General features: G+C 34.2%; 1 protein-coding gene across 1 annotated transcript in view; it reads right to left on the bottom strand.

Moving 5' to 3' along the window:
• The window catches only part of TBC1D8B (TBC1 domain family member 8B), a 72909-nt gene that overhangs the window by 6092 nt on the left and 49053 nt on the right, over positions 1-17764 (bottom strand). The window contains exons 11-19 of the mRNA XM_012751124.2: positions 15229-15346; positions 12752-13037; positions 11370-11499; positions 10388-10486; positions 5520-5588; positions 5113-5353; positions 4300-4365; positions 2292-2375; positions 1213-1269 (exon numbers count right to left, since the gene is read on the bottom strand). Of these exons, the coding sequence (XP_012606578.1) occupies positions 1213-1269; positions 2292-2375; positions 4300-4365; positions 5113-5353; positions 5520-5588; positions 10388-10486; positions 11370-11499; positions 12752-13037; positions 15229-15346 (1150 nt within the window). The remainder of the gene's footprint in view (positions 1-1212; positions 1270-2291; positions 2376-4299; positions 4366-5112; positions 5354-5519; positions 5589-10387; positions 10487-11369; positions 11500-12751; positions 13038-15228; positions 15347-17764) is intronic.

Here is a 17764-nt window from a genome sequence, read left to right as displayed (position 1 = left end):
GTCAGGTATCAGAGGAAAGAGAAAGGTATTTCTATCCAAAGCCCTGGCCTTAAAGAATGTGTTACTAAGTAGCTACTCCCAAGTTGTCAGTCTTGTTATCTGGCGAAGGTATCCGAGACAGAAAGCAAGAAAGGTAATGGAGTTTTTCTCACCCTGAGGACAGGGTAGAAGAGGGTGGTGTGTGTACGGAGGGGCCAGAAAGGCAACTTCCTTTGGCCTGTGTGCATCTGGCTTAGAACACAAGAGCCAGACTTCTGCGTATTTGTTGCTATCCTTCACCCTTTGCCATTCCCCTTTTCAGAGAATGTAAGTCGTTTTAATGCTAGGCCAAAATAAACGACTTTAGGGTACATATATTGTCATAAAAGGTAAAGTGATGCATGCCAAACCAAACTAAAATGATTTGAATTATCTGCTCTTTGGGTAATCTTCACAGAAGACTGAGACAAGAAACTACAATTTATTCAGTTCCTCTTACCACCTCAAAAGGACTTTGTCCAGACTCTCCTCCTCTTACCTTTGTGCCTTGACTGTGGTTCTTTGTGGTAAGAGACTTTGGTTGGTAAAAAATAATATGGAACAAAGGAAAAAAAAATAATTGGAAACAACCTAAATGCCCACCAGTATTGGGCTAGTTACTGAAATAAATTATGGTACAACCAAACAATGAAATATTCTGTACCTATTAAAAAGAATAAGGTAGATCCAAATATACTGATACGAAAAGATGTCTATGATATATTATAAAATCAAAAAAGCAAATTACAGAACAATATTATGAAATGTTTCTTTCTTTTTTTAAAAAAAGAGATGTCTACATATGTTTACATATACATAGAGACAGGTCTGGAAAGGATATAGACAAAAATATTTTCAGCCTTTACTTCTGGGTGGGGTTGGGTGAAGATAGAAGGACTACGCACTATCTGAATTTCTTTTATAAGAATTATCTATTACTTTTATAATTAAAAATACTTAAAAATAAAAAATTAAATGAATATAGGTCATTTACTATTACATTTTCTATAACTTCTAAGACTTAAGAATCAAGAGAAAAAAGAATAAATTATTAAATTAACACAAAGGAACTTAAAAAGCTCTCATGACAAACCAATAGCCTTTAAAAAGAATTCACTTTTTTCTCCTTTGTAATTATCCTTATTCACAAAACAATAACTTAATAAACTAAATTATATCCCTAGATCATAGTACCTTTTTCAGGGCTGTTTTTTACTGATTCTGCTTCCTTCTCATTTGCAGGCTTGGAAACTAGAGGAAAAGAGGGTAATTGTATTTTGTAAAATATAGAACAAATATATTTGAAAGTGAAATAATATTTTACTTCAATAATAATAAAAGCATGTTATTTTCTTCAATTCAGCAAACCAATTTTAGCTGACCTGACCTCCTATCATTAGAAGACAAAGTACTCAAGAACTTTCTTAGTAAAAAGAACACTGGGGGAAAATCCATATTAAAAAAAATAGAAGTAAACAAAATATTAAGTATTTATTTCTGGGTAGTATTTTCTTCGTTGTGACTTTCTTCAAATAAAATTATATTACTTTTATTATCAGGAAAATAAAAACACATTGGAAGTCAGAAGACTGAGCTACAAGTCCTGATTGTGGCAATAACTCATTGTGAAACCTTGCAGAAGTCACTTCTCCCTGGGCCTTAGTGCCTTTATCTATAAAATGAAGGGACTTTACTAGGTGATTTGTGCAGTGTCTTCAAACCTAATGTTCAAAACGCTTTAACATATAGTAAGCACAACATACATTAATCAGGACTTATCCCTTTATAAGACATTGCATATTTATGAAAATGAAGCAAAAGACATAAAATAAGCTCATATCACTTAAATTATGTCTTGGTGACAGATTCATCCCTGTTTCCTACACCTACAGTGATTTATAATGAGTATTCACTATTTGAATAATATCCATGACCTTTAATCATCAAAGATTCTATTGTCTTCACTGTATTTTATCAGGCATGAAAATGGTCTGATAACTTTCAGAAATTTCTACAACATACTTAGAAACAAAATACATTTTCTTTTTGATTTTTCCAAAAAATAAGAAATTTTATAAATCAAAGCCCTAAAGTGAATTTGGTTAATCAGTCCAATATTTATGAACTATGCTAAGTACTATTGTAGTGTAAATGTATAAGGTAAAATGAACCCAAATTTTACTAGTAGTAGTTAGGTAAAGAATATCTAAGCCAGGAAGATCTCTATGGGTGACTAATCATCAAAACAGTTAAACTTTAAAACAGATATTTACCGTGGAGTTGACTGAAATAAAGTAATTCTTCCTTGGAAAGTTCATCTCCTTTTGAAGGGTCCTTAGATTTCACTTCAGTGTAAGCTGAAAACATATAACCCAAATTATATTTAGTAACAATGAGCTACAGAGATGGGGTTCATAATGGGTCAGGTAAATTTGGGAACAGGGAGTTAAACCAAGGATTTCTGGATAAGAGAGACATAAGTGAAGAAATGTGGAAGGGGTACTACTCTACTGTATAGTAAATGACAAAAAGTGCTTGAACACTTTGAGTTTTATTATTCTCCCACATGTCTTTTAATTATTTTCCAAGAGCAATTACAAGTTGAAATAAGAAAATGTAGCATTTGAAAATTTCTGAAAATGTGACTTCTGCCATTTAAGCTTCCTCAATAAGAAAAATGAAGTTGAGTACACTGTTTTACTGTCTACCTGTGCTTTAATACATGTTTTTCCTATTTTTAATCTATTAAAAGCATATTCAATGACAATATTAAACATTCTAACAGCAACCTGACTTGACAATGTAAACTTTTATAATTTAAATTATTAAATGGTTTGTTTTTTGTTTTTAATGTTGTGTTTGTGATTTGAATGTGTGAAGGTTTAAAGATGGTTTTAGCCTGTTGGTCTGGTAAATAATGTTTCCTGGCTATCCTGAGTTTAAAAGGGATCCCATGTGTATGTAGCTTTAGACAAATGAAGTGCTGTTTGTTTCTGTAAATTACCCTACCTCAGCTAAAAGGTGCTTTTTGCAATATTCCTTCAGTTGAACGCCTGTTTTCTCAAAGTAGGGCTCAGGCCTTTGAAAGGCAGCCTCTTAAGGTCAGTGGGGAAAAAACTAAACTAGAATGGTGTGGTAACTTTGAGGGTATGGTAAAATAGAAAGAAACACGAACCTTGGAATGAGCTAGACCTCAGTTTGAATCCCAGCTATGCAATTTATTAGCTATGTGATCTTGAGCAAATAATTTAATATTTCCAACTTTCAGTTTCCTTATCAAAAAATTGGAAGGATAATACCAGTTTTTAGGGATATTGGGAAGATTAAATAAAAGAATGCATTTAAAGTAATTGTCTTGACAGAGCAAGTACACAATAAATGATAGCTTTTATTTTGCTTCCTTTTCCAAATATTTAATATCCCTGCTGACTGGTCCCATTTTTCTGAATAATTTATAGAATTTTACAAGTTTGGCAGTTTGTCTAAAGTTAATTTCTATCCTAATAACAACAAAAATTCAGGCCGGGCGTGGTGGCTCATGCCTGTAATCCTAGCACTCTGGGAGGCCGAGGCAGGAGGATCGCTCAAGGTCAGGAGTTCGAAACCAGCCTGAGCAACAGCGAGACCCTGTCTCTTCTAAAAATAGAAAGAAATTAATTGGTCAACTAAAAATATATAGAAAAAATTAGCCGGACATGGTGGCACATGCCTGTAGTTCCAGCTACTTGGGAGGCTGAGGCAGAAGGATCGCTTGAGTTTGAGGTTGATGTGAGCTAGGCTGATGGTAAAATTAGCCGGACATGGTGGCACATGCCTGTAGTTCCAGCTACTTGGGAGGCTGAGGCAGAAGGATCGCAAGAGTTTGAGGTTGATGTGAGCTAGGCTGATGCCACGGCACTCTAACCTGGGCAATAGAGTGAGACTCTGTCTCAAAAAAAAAAAAAAAAAAAGGAACAGTATACCAATATTCAAATTATGTATCATATTCAAATTACATGTCATATTCAAATGATATGTAATTCTTATATACAAACTATTTATCATTAAATTGAATGGCCACTAACAGGAAGGAAAGTTAAAGACTCATCTGTTACACAGAATCTCTTTCATAGATTTCACTGCATCTATATCAGCAAAAGTAGTGGTAATATGATTTGAGGACCACAATGAAGCAGTGACCTTGCATCAGATTGAAAATTATGTTAAAATGGAATAGCTGTAATACTTTTTAAAATGGAATCAATTCCTCCCGTACATCATTAAAGACTGTTAAACTCTTACCTGGAGGAATATGAAGCTTAAAAAGCAGCTTGAGCTTCTCAGTAAAACTTCCATTGTACATTATGTCTGTTCAATGAAATTCAATTGCAAATAATCATGTATCCAAAGAACATTCAACCAATTCCAGCAACAGAAATTAATTAAGATAAAAATATTAGCCAGAAATTAGAATTCAGAAACCTTCTGTTACTTAAGTTAACAGTTAAACAACCACTCCGTTAGTCAGATTCTCTTTTTTAAATATATAAGCAGAATACTCTTTACCAAAGGGATAAAATGCTATCCTGTCCATCTCCTTTCCCCCAACTCAGATTGTTTTTTTCTTTCGAATGAGGCCTTCTACCTCATTTGAGGAGAGAAATGCTCTTAAGGAGCAATCAATCCCTGATAAGAAAGCATGCTGTGGTATCTGGAAAAGCAAAGGAACGATATCTACAGGTATAACATATTGACTATTTGTAGGTACAACTTATTTGTTGAGTATTTCTCTGCCACTTTTCTAGGCCATGTGGTTGGATTTTTACTGAAGGGGAAAGTCTTTCTATAGCATCCATGCCTATGAGTGTGGGGAAATCTAGATATTCTCTTCATTTGTGTTAACTCTTAAAACATCCATATTTAAGATTTGGGGCAAAATGTGATCAATATACTTAGATTTAGCAACAAACACAGGAAAAGGTCCATTTATTACTAAAGCTGGAAATAATGTAACCCAGGGATATAATCTGACTAAACTGGCAAATAATAGGCAGTACTAAATATTTATAGGAGCACCTTTATTTTTTGCTTAAAAATTATTGGACATCATCTTACCAATTGCAGAGGAGAATTCTTTGAAGTTTATAAGGCAGTCAGAGTTTTCATCCAACAATCTGAATGTCCATAAAGCTAGTGAATCTCTGTTTGCAGAATAAGCCCAGGGACTCAGCAAGTGATACAACGCTCTGAACTGCTGGCAGTCAATCTGATACTGTTCCAAATATGGCAGACTGGGGTCATGGTGCTTCAATACCGGACAACTCAAACACCAATAACAAGATAAAAATAGCTCTTTCTATTAAAAACAAATAAAAAAGAGAAAGTCATTAAATCAGAAAAGTAATTTTGGAAGATTTTTTAAAAAAAAACACATATGCTAAAATAAAGATAAAATATTTAAGAGTGGTTGTGATACAATTCTGCTAAAAGGGTATTATTTTTTATTTAAAGAACAGCAGTACCTTAAAGATGACATAAAGTTCATCCAATTCATGAAGGCTCAATTTCACATCTTGTGATACAACACGCAACTGTTAAAAATATTAAAAACAATTTAGAATTTAACACTTTGGTATAGAAATTCTCTTTGAATCCACTAGGGTCTCCCTCTGACAGAAGAAAATATTTTCTTTTAACTTTTTAAAGGAATAATTAAGGTAAGAGCATCTATTTTTACCCTTTTAAAAAGCTGTACATAGACTACAGTTCAATTCTACTCTGATACATACTTCAACATTCATCTCTTCATACCCAGAAATCACCACCAAAGGACAGCCACTTAATGTCTATAAATATAAGTAACAGCATTCATTTCATTCTAAGTCTCTCTTGTCACATAAGCAATGTGTCAAGTCATCATGAGGGGTTGTCATTAAATACTTCAAAGGCAATGGCAGATATACATTTCCTCTCTGTGTCAAAAAACATAACCCAAGAAGTAATAAGCTTAGAAAATATGTGATTTCATCCTACTCTATGAAGAATAGGCACTAACAGTACAATCATTATGGTATTTAAGAAATTTAAAAGCAAGGTAAAGAAAAGCTAGAATTAATTAAACAGGAGAAACTTTTTAAAAAATACAGTAAATTTAATAAGTAGAAGAGTTGGTTAATTGAAAAAATAAGTAAAATAGACAAATCTCTGTCAAGCGAGATAAAAGAAATCACAAACTTCATTGAGAAGAAAAGGATAATATAAGCATGGCTGAAGAGATCATTAGAAGTACCCAGGACATAGACAGAATCATTAAATATTTGTTGAATGAATTCCATAAGCTTTATACCTATATATATGTGTGTGTGTGTGTGTGTGTGTGGTGTGTGTGTATAAATCTAAACAAAATAGTTAATTCCATAAGAAAATATAAATGACCAAAATTGACTCAGAAAAGCAAAAAAATTTGAATAGACAGAACTGAAAAGGAAATCACAGATTTTCAAGGCAACAAACCCAAAGACACCAGATCAAGATGGCTTTACCAGCTTGTTTTCTCAAACCTTCAGGTAACAGATAATTTGAAGAAAACACCAATGTCATTTTAACAAAGATACAAAGAATCCATTTGGCAAAATTATTAAAGCAGAATATTCAAAGAATAACAAATCTAAATAGGATTAAATACCTCTAAAATAGGATTAGGATAAATGACTGAATAGAATTCATTTCAAGAATACAAGTCTAAGGCCGGGCGCTGTGGCTCACGCCTGTAATCCTAGCTCTTGGGAGGCCGAGGCGGGCGGATTGCTCAAGGTCAGGAGTTCAAAACCAGCCTGAGCAAGAGCGAGACCCCGTCTCTACTATAAATAGAAAGAAATTAATTGGCCAACTGATATATATATAGAAAATTAGCCGGGCATGGTGGCGCATGCCTGTAGTCCCAGCTACTCGGGAGGCTGAGGCAGGAGGATTGCTTGAGCCCAGGAGTTTGAGGTTGCTGTGAGCTAGGCTGACGCCACGGCACTCACTCTAGCCTGGACAACAAAGTGAGACTCTGTCTCAAAAATAAAAAAAATAAAAAAAATAAAAAGAATACAAGTCTAATATAAGGAATTCTTTAATAAAATTTAAATTAATAAAGTAGAAAAACATATAATCTCAAGATATAGAAAAGTCATTTGATCAAAGTTAACACTCAATCTTGATTTTAAAAAAAATGTCCCAAACCTCTTAACCTAGAAACTGAATAAAATTTCCTTACTTTGATAAAGGACATCTTTCAGAAATTAACTACAATATACTAGAGGCATTCCTATTAAATTCAGGAATAAGACAAGGAAAACCTGTTTCTATTGTTGTTCTTCTATACCTCTCTGAAGATCCTATCTAATGCAATTTAACACACAAAAAAAGAAAAGAGATATAAATACTAGGAAGAGTAAAAATTCTAAGACTGGAAATGATATGCCTGTCTATTCAGAAAACTTGAGAAAGTAAACGGAAAAAATACTACAATTAATGGCAGTCAGTAACGTGGCCACTCAGAAAAGCAACAAACTCACATCAATAGCTTTTACATACACAGCAACAATTAGAAAATGTAAAGGAAAAATGATCTCATTCATATTAGCAGCAAAACCATAAAATACATAGGTGTAAAAGAGATTCAATAAGAAATGTATAAGACCTACATGATGAAAATTATAAATGCTTACTAAAGGACATTCAAAAAGACAGATCACTAAAATGGATATTAAAAAGGAATTTTAACAGCCTTGTCAGATTTCAAAATGGACAAAGCTACAGTAATTAAAACAGTGTAATACTGTTGTAGTAAACAAAACAAGTCCAGAAATAAAGCCCATGTATATAAGAATTTAGCATCTTAAAAAAATATAGTAAGAATAGATTATTTAATAAATGGTTTTAAGACAATGGGTGATTTTGGTTGGAAAAAAATAATTTAGAACCCTGTCTCACATCATAAATAAAAAATATACTTTAGATGTATCAAAGTTCTAAATGTTAAAAAAAGCAATACTAGTACTATAGAAAGCATTTTTATAATTTATATAATTTTAAATAGGGAAAGCCTTGCTAAGTTTGATATGAAACCCAGACACTATGAAAGAAAAAAGAGTAGACTCAACTACATAAAAATTTGTAACTTGTATTACTCTGAAAGATAACATGAAGAAAATGAAAGAAACAGCAAGACTAGGGGGAAATATTAGGCCACAAATATAACTGACAAAGAATTAATACCACAAATATTCAAAGAGCTTCTGGCCAGGTGCGGTGGCTCATGCCTGTAATCCTAGCTCTCTGGGAGGCTGAGGCAGGCGGATTGCTCAAGGTCAGGAGTTCGAAACTAGCCTGAACAAGAGCGAGACCCCGTCTCTACTATAAATAGAAAGAAATTAATTGGCCAACTAATATATATAGAAAAAATTAGCCGGGCATGGTGGCGCATGCTTGTAGTCCTAGCTACTCAGGAGGCTGAGGCAGGAGGATTGCTTGAGCCCAGGAGTTTGAGGTTGCTGTGAGCTAGGCTGATGCTACGACACTCACTCTAGCCTAGGCAACAAAGCGAGACTCTGTCTCAAAAAAAAAAAAAAATCAATAAGAAAAAGACAATCTCATAGAAAAAATGGGCAAAGGCTATGACCAGGCAATGCAGAAGAAATGAAAAAGGCTAATGAACATTTATGATCAATGGCCGGGTGCAGTGGCTCACGCCTGTAATGCTAGCACTCTGGGAGGCTGAGGTGGAAGGATTGCTTGAGGCCAGGAGTTCGAGACCAGCCTGAGCAAGAGTTAGATGACATCTCTACAAAAAAATAGAAAAATTAGCCAGATGTGGTGGCGCGTGCCTGTAGTCCCAGCTACTCAGGAGGCTGAGGCAGGAGAATTGCTTGAGCCCAGGAGTTTGAAGTTGCAGTGAGCTATGATTTGTGCCACTGCACTCTAGCCTGGGTGACAGAGAGAGCCCCTGTCTCAAAAGAAGAAAAATATACAATCAGCAAAATGAGATTTGATTTTTTTATCTATCAAATTGGCACAAACCAAATATTTTTAATATCTGGTGTTAGTGACAGTGTGGGGAAAAGGGCATTCTTATACATTGTTGGTTGGATTACAATTTAGTACATATCTTGTGGAGGATAATTTGGCACAACCTGTCAAATTTTAAATGGGCATACCCTTTACCCAGCTTCCACCTCCTGGAATCTATCTTACAGAAATACTTTTACAAAGACTATATGTACAAAGATGTTTACATAAAGTATTATTTGTAAGAGGAGAGAAAAAGGAGGGACATATTAACTGTATATTAACAGGGAATAGTTAAATAAATATAGGATATCTATACTATGGTGCATTAAGAAGAGTGAGGCAGATCTATATGTACTGATACATAATGACTATGACATATTTCTGAGTAAAAAAAGTTACAGAACAAAGTGACTGGTACAATCTCATTTCAAAGACTATATGCTCATCCATATACATTTATGTGTGCAGACACATAGAAAAATGATCTGGAAGGATATATGCCAAATTATTTTAAGATGGTTACTCCTAGGGTAGGGAACCTTTACATTTTACATTTTTTGTAATGCTTGCATTATTGAAAATGGACATGCTCTGCTTCAGTAATTTTTTTAGGTTAATATACAGAAAAACTAAAACAAGGGGGCTCCTATGCTAACTATGTCACAGTAACATCTCTGAATTATTTAATTGAAATCTAAACCTGGAATCTTCAGAAATGTTAATGTTCCCAGATTTGTATCTCTGAGGACCTGGCCTTTAAGTAAGTAGGTTTACAAAAACAACATACACTCATGATAAAAGCTCAAACGGCATAGAAGAATATAAAAAGCAAAGTAAAACCCTCTTCATTCTGACCAGCAATCTATTTTCCCACTCAGCAGAGGCAACCAATATTAACAGCTTCTTAAAGAGACATCCAAATACTAAAAAGGCAAGTACTTAAAACACACTATTTTATATCCTTTTTCACTTTACCTTAGGTGTCCAAGGATAATATTTTTAGCAGCATTGATTACTACATAGATCATCTGTTCTTATTGATGCAGCACATCACAAACGTTATGCTTAAATGCCTACATCATAGCATTCAATAGTGTATTGCAGGGCTATTGAAGGTCAAATAACACAAAACATGTTGGAGAAAGCAACATAATTCAACCAGAAGAAAATAATTTATTTCCTCTCAAAAACTTTACAATAAACTAAACCTTGGCAAGAATCTGGCTCAAAAGTTTAGCCCTTTTCATTTTATTCACACAGAATAATTTCTAAAGAAAATTAAAGAAAAAAAAAGTTACTCCACCTGCCTTTACGCCAGTGGGTGCATACTCACCACATTCTGCTTTGTTGTTTCCTCTAGGGTCTGTATCACATACAGCCTATTTCGACAGCGCAAACTGTGTATATCTTCATAGCGAATATTACCATATTTCTGCAAGAAATACAATTTCAGTGGATACTCATTTATAATAAATATCCACTTCTCCTCTTACAATTCAATTCATCAGACTCAATTCTTGGAGGCCTTGGTTCCATTTCTAGCTATTTTCCTGACTTGTTCAGTGATTTTGTGAATTTTCACCTCCCATGTTTCAGTTTTCATATATATTCATTGGAGATAATTCCACATACTAAGTGTCTAGACTAAGTACAAGAACATTGGTAAAATTCTTAGTCTCTGAGATTAATAAGAAGAGAAAATAATTCACCTTTTTACACAGTGAGAGATATTTAAAAGTGGTCATTATTTGTGAAAGCAAGTAAATTTAGTTTTAGTTAATAAAAAGCAAATTGGGACAGAGGAGGTTATACAACCTAGGATTAGTTCACAACTTCATTTTTTTTTTTTTTTTTGAGACAGAGTCTCGCTTTCTTGCCTAGGCTAGAGTGAGTGCCGTGGCGTCAGCCTAGCTCACAGCAACCTCAAACTCCTGGGCTTAAGCAATCCTACTGCCTCAGCCTCCCGAGTTGCTGGGACTACAGGCATGAGCCACCATGCCCGGCTAATTTTTTATATATATATATTAGTTGGCCAATTAATTTCTTTCTATTTTTATAGTAGAGACGGGGTCTCGCTCAGGCTGGTTTTGAACTCCTGACCTTGAGCAATCCGCCCGCCTCGGCCTCCCAGAGTGCTAGGATTACAAGCGTGAGCCACCGCGCCCGGCCCACAACTTCATTTTTAAAGTGAAGTTGCATTTTAAATTGTATCTTTGTATTATTATCTTACTCTTAATATACTACTAGAGATATAACTATAGTATCAATCATTTTAAATATGCTATGTAATATATTTATGGTATAAAAATACTTACCTCATTTGACTCTCTAATCAAATCTGTAATATCCACTCTAATATGACTGCTTTTTTCATCACTCACATTTGAACCCTGCTGAACACTTGAAGGCAATGGGCTATCCTTATTAGTGACATTGTCAAAGAACCTATCCAAAGTGATAGTAATACAAGAATTAGTGAACTAAAATTATTAACGCAGAGAAAATGACAGTTAATTTCTCCCTGGTTAGAGGTTAATTTCAACTAAGAGGACAAGGGAAGGTCTTATGAAGAAGTGGAATTCGTAGATGGTTGGGAATTGGGAGGAAATGGGTGGTGGGGAATGGGATGGTGAAGAAATCATTTTGGGATGGGGGAGGAGAGCATGAAGGAAGCAAATAGGCTCAGAGAGTACTCAGCATATACCACATAGCCCAGTAAGAATGGAATACAGGATATATAGAGGCACATAATAGGAAATAAGTGAAGAAAGGTACATTGAGGACTTATCACAGAGTTCTGAATGCCAGAGTGAGGCATGTGTATTTTACTGTGTACATAATGGGATTTGATGTAGCATTATATAGTTGCCCATTCAAATATTCATTCAACATATACAAACATGTGCACACGCATACACACACACAGAACACACGTGCTCCAATACAAAAGAGCATTCATACAAAAGCCACTAGGAAAATAAAGTTCCCCTACCCTGGGGAGAGGGGATAAAGTGGGGATAGTTAATAGGTACAAAAAACCAGTTAGACAGAATGAACAATATTTGGTAACACAACAAAGTGACTATAGTCAACAATAAGTTATGGTATACTTTAAAATAAATAAGGAGAATTGGAATGTTCCTAACACAAACAAATGATAAATGCTTGAGGTTGATGGATATTCCACTTACCCTAATTTGATTATTATGCATTGCATGTCTGTATCAAAACATCACATGTGCCCCATAAATATATATAACTGTTATATACCCATAATTAAAAATAAATTTATTTTTAAAAAAAGAAAATAAAATTCAACTTCCCTGACTAAAACCACATGGGAAGCAGAACATTTCCCCCCGCCCCCCCGGATATTTAACATTATCGACTACTTTTTCCCCTACTCAAATTACTTTTACACAGAGACGCTATAGAAAGTCTCAGCATACTGAATCAACAATATTAGTGTAAATATGTATATAACCTAATGGTTCACCTCAAAGTAATGATTTACTTTGGTTATATTCTATTTGGAGACAGAGGACTGGACTTTAGGCTTAGCTCTTTCATTCAACTAGTTTGTGACCTTGGGCAAACTGACGTTTCTAGGGCACAGTTTCCTCTGAAAAATAAGGGAACTGAACAACATAATCTCCCAGATCCTCTCCAGATTTAAATGTTATGATTCTTACAATACCTGTTTAAAGTTGTCACGGCTTCAGCATCATCTTTACAAGTCAGCAGTTTGTCTAAATTATAGTCAAGTATTGCCAATCCCAGTTGCAAAATGGCCTTTATTCCATCATAGAAGAAACAGTCCACTACATTCACTGCACTTTCAATAGGTAGCACACTAATAAAAAGTGTGAGAAACCATGAGAGAGAAACTGAGGAAAAGAATGTCATATCAGTCATGTGTTCTGTCAACTGAGGGAGGTGATCCCTGATAAGTTCTTCAAAGACTGCCTGATCCACCAAGGCACCTAGAGAATATCAAAAGAAGTTTAACAGTAAACATCTTTCAAAAGGACTTGTTTTCAATACCTCCCCACGTCTATTAGCATGCTGATATATCTCATCCCTCTCCCTTAAATTATGAACTCCTTCAGTGCCTTTTCTATTTTTCATGCATCCCTCTGTCTGCTGGTAGAGTGTCACATATTTAGAAGGACTTGAGAAACACAATTCAAACTCATTTGAAGAGTTATTTGAGTCTTTATTATATGCAGAGACCTGTAGTAGGTACTATAAGAGATATACCAATTAATAAAATGGTCTCACCTTCAGAGAATTTAATATCTAGAACTTAAGATAAACACACCAATAACAATAACAAATGACAGTACAATCAATGATCTAGCCACAACACTGAAAGCTTATGAGGGTACAAAGGAGAGACCATCCATGAGTTTTAAGGCAACAGATCACAGGCCTATAAATATTTGATGACTGGAGAAAATATTATACAATTAGAATAAGAATTTGTCCTTCTTTCAAACCTTGCAAATATCTAAATAATTCATATAAATGTGGAGATTTTAAGCTGATTAAAATCTCTCTCCCATCAAGAAAACTATTAAAATTCCCTGGTAGCTCTAGATACTTCAAATTACTCTTGTTTCCGAGACTATAAACTTAACATTTCCATTTTATTAATAAATAGACCAGGTATTTTATTTAAAAAGCAACATATTAAATAATCTTTACAACTATACATTCAGTACAAAAAGCTCTTACTTTGAGAACATCAGTGAATGTGACATTTTGAAATTGCCTGCATTGTATATTATAACCTATTAGGTCATTAAATATGAAATGTCCAATTTCAAATCAAAAGTATAGTTTATTATATCTCAAACAAGAAGAAGTACAATTAATCAAAGTATGTGCCTATCAACGCGGTTTTTCCATCTTAACGGTAGCTTGTTTATATCAGCAGCCAAGAAGCGTGGAGAGCAAGTAGCAATGAAATCATGAAAGGTGTTTTCCACAGCTTGTTGAGAACTGAATATTTTTCCTTGTAAGAAGTGGTCCAAAGCCTAGAACTGGTAGTCAGTTGGTGCAAGGTCTGGTGAATACTGTGGATGACAGAGAGTTTCCAAGTCCATCTTCTATAGTTTGAGCAGCGTTGTTTGTGCAATATGTGGTTGAGTGCTGTCTTACAAGAGGATTGGCCTGTCTCTATCGACCAATCTTGGCTTATTAATCGCAAGCAACCTCATCATTTTGTCCAATTGCTTGCAGCAGACATCCACTGTAATTGACCAACCAGGTTTCATGAAGCTATAGTGGATAATACCAGCACTGGACCAACAAACAGACAAAATTGGCTTTTTTTGATGACTATTCGGTTTTGGACTCTGTTTAGGTACTTCATCTTTATCCAACCATTGTGCTGAATGCTTGTGATTATAAAAAATAATCCATTTTTCATCACACATAACACTACAGTGTAGAAACGGTTTGCCTTTATGTCGTGATAGGAAAGAAAGGCAGGCTTTGAGACAGTTTCTCTTCTGACGCTTGTTAAATTCATGTTGAACTCATCTATCCAACTTCTTTACCTTGCTGATTTGTTTCAAATGGTTCAACATCAAACCTTGCTGCTAATTCACATGTAGGCTGAGATGGATTCGCTTCCACTACAGCTTTCAGCTGTTCATTACCCACTTTGGTCTCAGGTTGCCCACATGGCTCATTTTCAAGAAGAAAATCACCAGAACATAACTTCTCAAACCATCATTAGCCACATCCTTCCAAAACACTTCGTTGATATTTTGAGCTGTCTGTGCTACATTGGTTCCACGATGGAACTCATATTTGAAAATTTTTTACTTATTCACAAATTTTTTACTGATTCATGGTTTCACAAACATTACTCTAAAAAAAATTTGAAAGATAATCACAAGCTAAACTGTGTGTTTGCAAGACTGGGGATGTACCTTCATGATAAAATTAAAACAAGAAGTGTCAAAGTGAAATGTCAGAGATATCAACTGTCAAATTTAGTACTTAAGGAAATTGGACATTTCATACTTAATAACCTAATCATTAGTTCTTCTATTTGATTAGTGATTGGATAGACAAGAGACACTGAAATTATTTAGAAAAGAAATATGTGTTTGTATCTATGTGTATGTTTAAAAGTATGTTTTGTTTGTTTGTTTGTTTTACCAATGATTCGACGATTAAAATAATCGGGCAACATTCGTTCACATACAGCAACCAGAAGCCAAAAAGCTTCTTCTTCTTTTGCATATAGAAGTAGCATTGAAGTCAAAATGTTCATTGCCTAAAATTCATAGAAAAAAATTTAAAAAGTCAATATTAATCAGGTAATAACTATACTTCTTCAAACACAGTAGTTTTCAACAGTAATAAGAACTGAGAATAGTAAGTATAAGTAACAGTGGAAACATGAGAATTCTGAGCCACTCCAGAGCAAAATAAGGTGAAGTCAGGCTAACATTTGATAATCAATTATTTTATACAGCAACATTCAAGGAAAATGAAGCAGTATGAAGCAGTAATATCATGAATATACAACACAGTAAGTAAAATCTTTCTAATTTAGACTAATTTCAATGGGTCAAAAACTTTAATTACCACAAATCTGAGAAAAACCCACATAATTTTTAAGAACATACTAAAACTGGAGAAAACAAACTTCATCTGTATTTCCAACTACCCATAGAAAAATAGCCTTTCAATGTCCATCATTCTCAATTATGTTCAAAACTAAACATTGTCTTTCCCATATCAAGTAGAATTCTTACCTATTCTAATTTTGATCATGTTAGAAATCCTATTATCTGCTACATCCAATTTTTTTTCATATCCTAGAGTTTCTTATAAAACGTCTTTTAGATTTCTCCTTCTAAAATGCGTATAAAATTATATACTAAATATTTTTTCACTTAACACTATATTGTTCATATTTGGTGCCATTAAATATTCTTTTAAAACAGTATTTTTAATGATTGTAAAATAATCTAAGATGGATATAATATAAATTATTTAACCATTCCACTATTGTTAGGGACAGAAAAACAAGTGAGAGGTAATGGAAATCAGAAAAACAGAAAGGAGAAAGCAGTTATAGAAAACCAATAAGGAGGAAATGGTTGCATAAAAAACAAAAAAGGGAACAGTTATTTCAGTCTTAAAGAATGGGGTAATTAGGCCATGAAACACTGACCACCAGGGAATGAAAAAACACTGTAAACGGTTATGGAACTTTCCCCATCATACATATACTAGAAAGAATTACTGGAACGTAACTTTTAAGTCATGTCCAAACATAGAAAGAATCCAGTCCCCCAAACAGGGACATATAGTTATGAATAGTTATAACTAATCTTTACCTAAACCTAACATATAAAAGGAAAAACACAGAAGTAGACAGTGTCTTCTCCACTTGTGGAGATAGTCCATTTTCCCTCAGGAAATGTACTTTGGCTTTGCACCCTTAAACTTTCCTTACAATAAATTCTTCACACATACTTGCTGAGTGTCTGTCACCTCTCTCCATTTCATGGGCCAAAGCTTGCCATTCCTCCAAGCCAGGACCCCAAGAACTGGGGAAATACTTCAAAGTCCAGATGTGAACTCAACTGTGACACTATTGTTGGACATTTAGGTTAATTCTAATTTTTTACTATTATATTAATATATAACACTGCAATGGATATCTTTGTATATAAATCTTCATCCAAATGTTATACTATTTTCTCAGGATACATATCTAGACATCAAATTATTTGGTCAAAAGGATATTTTTTTAAAGACTTGATATTATTGCCAAATTAAATTCCAGAAAGACAGTACCAATTTATATTTTGGACCAATAGTGTTTGAATGTTTATTTCACTGCACCTTTGCCAATATTGAGAATTTTAATAATTATAATCATCTTTGTTGATTTGATAGTGAAAATGGTATCTCACTGTTTTAATTTGAATTTCTTTGAGGTTGAACTTTCTTTTTCAGGTTTTATTATCAATTCATATTTTCTCTTCTGTGACTAGTCCTTTCATGTCCATTGCTTATTTTTATACTTTAACACCTTTCTTATAGATTTGTATATTAAGTATGTCAATTCCTTGCCATCTCTGGAACAATGTTTGATTTCAACCTTGGTTTTAATCCATCACTTTCCTGTGCAATAATCCATAATGAAAGGGATATAGTGAAAATAGCAGTGTAAGGACTTTCAAAAATGCTCTCCTCTATAAAAGCAACAAGAACACTGTTAAAAATCATCAGAATTGGGTTAAGAAAAAAGAAAAAAATCATCAGAATCAATTTTTTCATAACTCTGGAAATTAACCAAGAGCTTACAGCAATTCAAGTAGCATTTATATAAGAAAATGACTGATTCTCAGCAAGAACAGTGAGCTCTGTGGCAATTTAAATTGCCCCATTCCCATTCCCCCTCCCAGTTTCAGGGGAACAACACTCAGTCATCATGGTGAAAACTAGTAACCTAGCAACCACCAGAGGGAACAGAATGGGGTTGGAGCTCCTTCAAAGCCCCATTCCCAGAGAATTGTCTCATGATATGACCCATCTGGTGATTCCCTGGAAGACTCCTCCCACAAGGCTGTCTTTATTTGACCTGACACAGAGTTCATCTAGTGTAAACAGCCTTGTCCCCAGGAGTGTTTGTTGAAAAAAGAGGCAGTTGTTGAACACGTGGCTATCCGAGGAG

Source organism: Microcebus murinus, chromosome X (assembly GCF_040939455.1).
Source record: "Microcebus murinus isolate Inina chromosome X, M.murinus_Inina_mat1.0, whole genome shotgun sequence".
Taxonomy (NCBI): domain Eukaryota; kingdom Metazoa; phylum Chordata; class Mammalia; order Primates; family Cheirogaleidae; genus Microcebus; species Microcebus murinus.
Note: the sequence above shows the minus strand (reverse complement) of the source record. Positions and strands in the feature narration are given on the sequence as shown.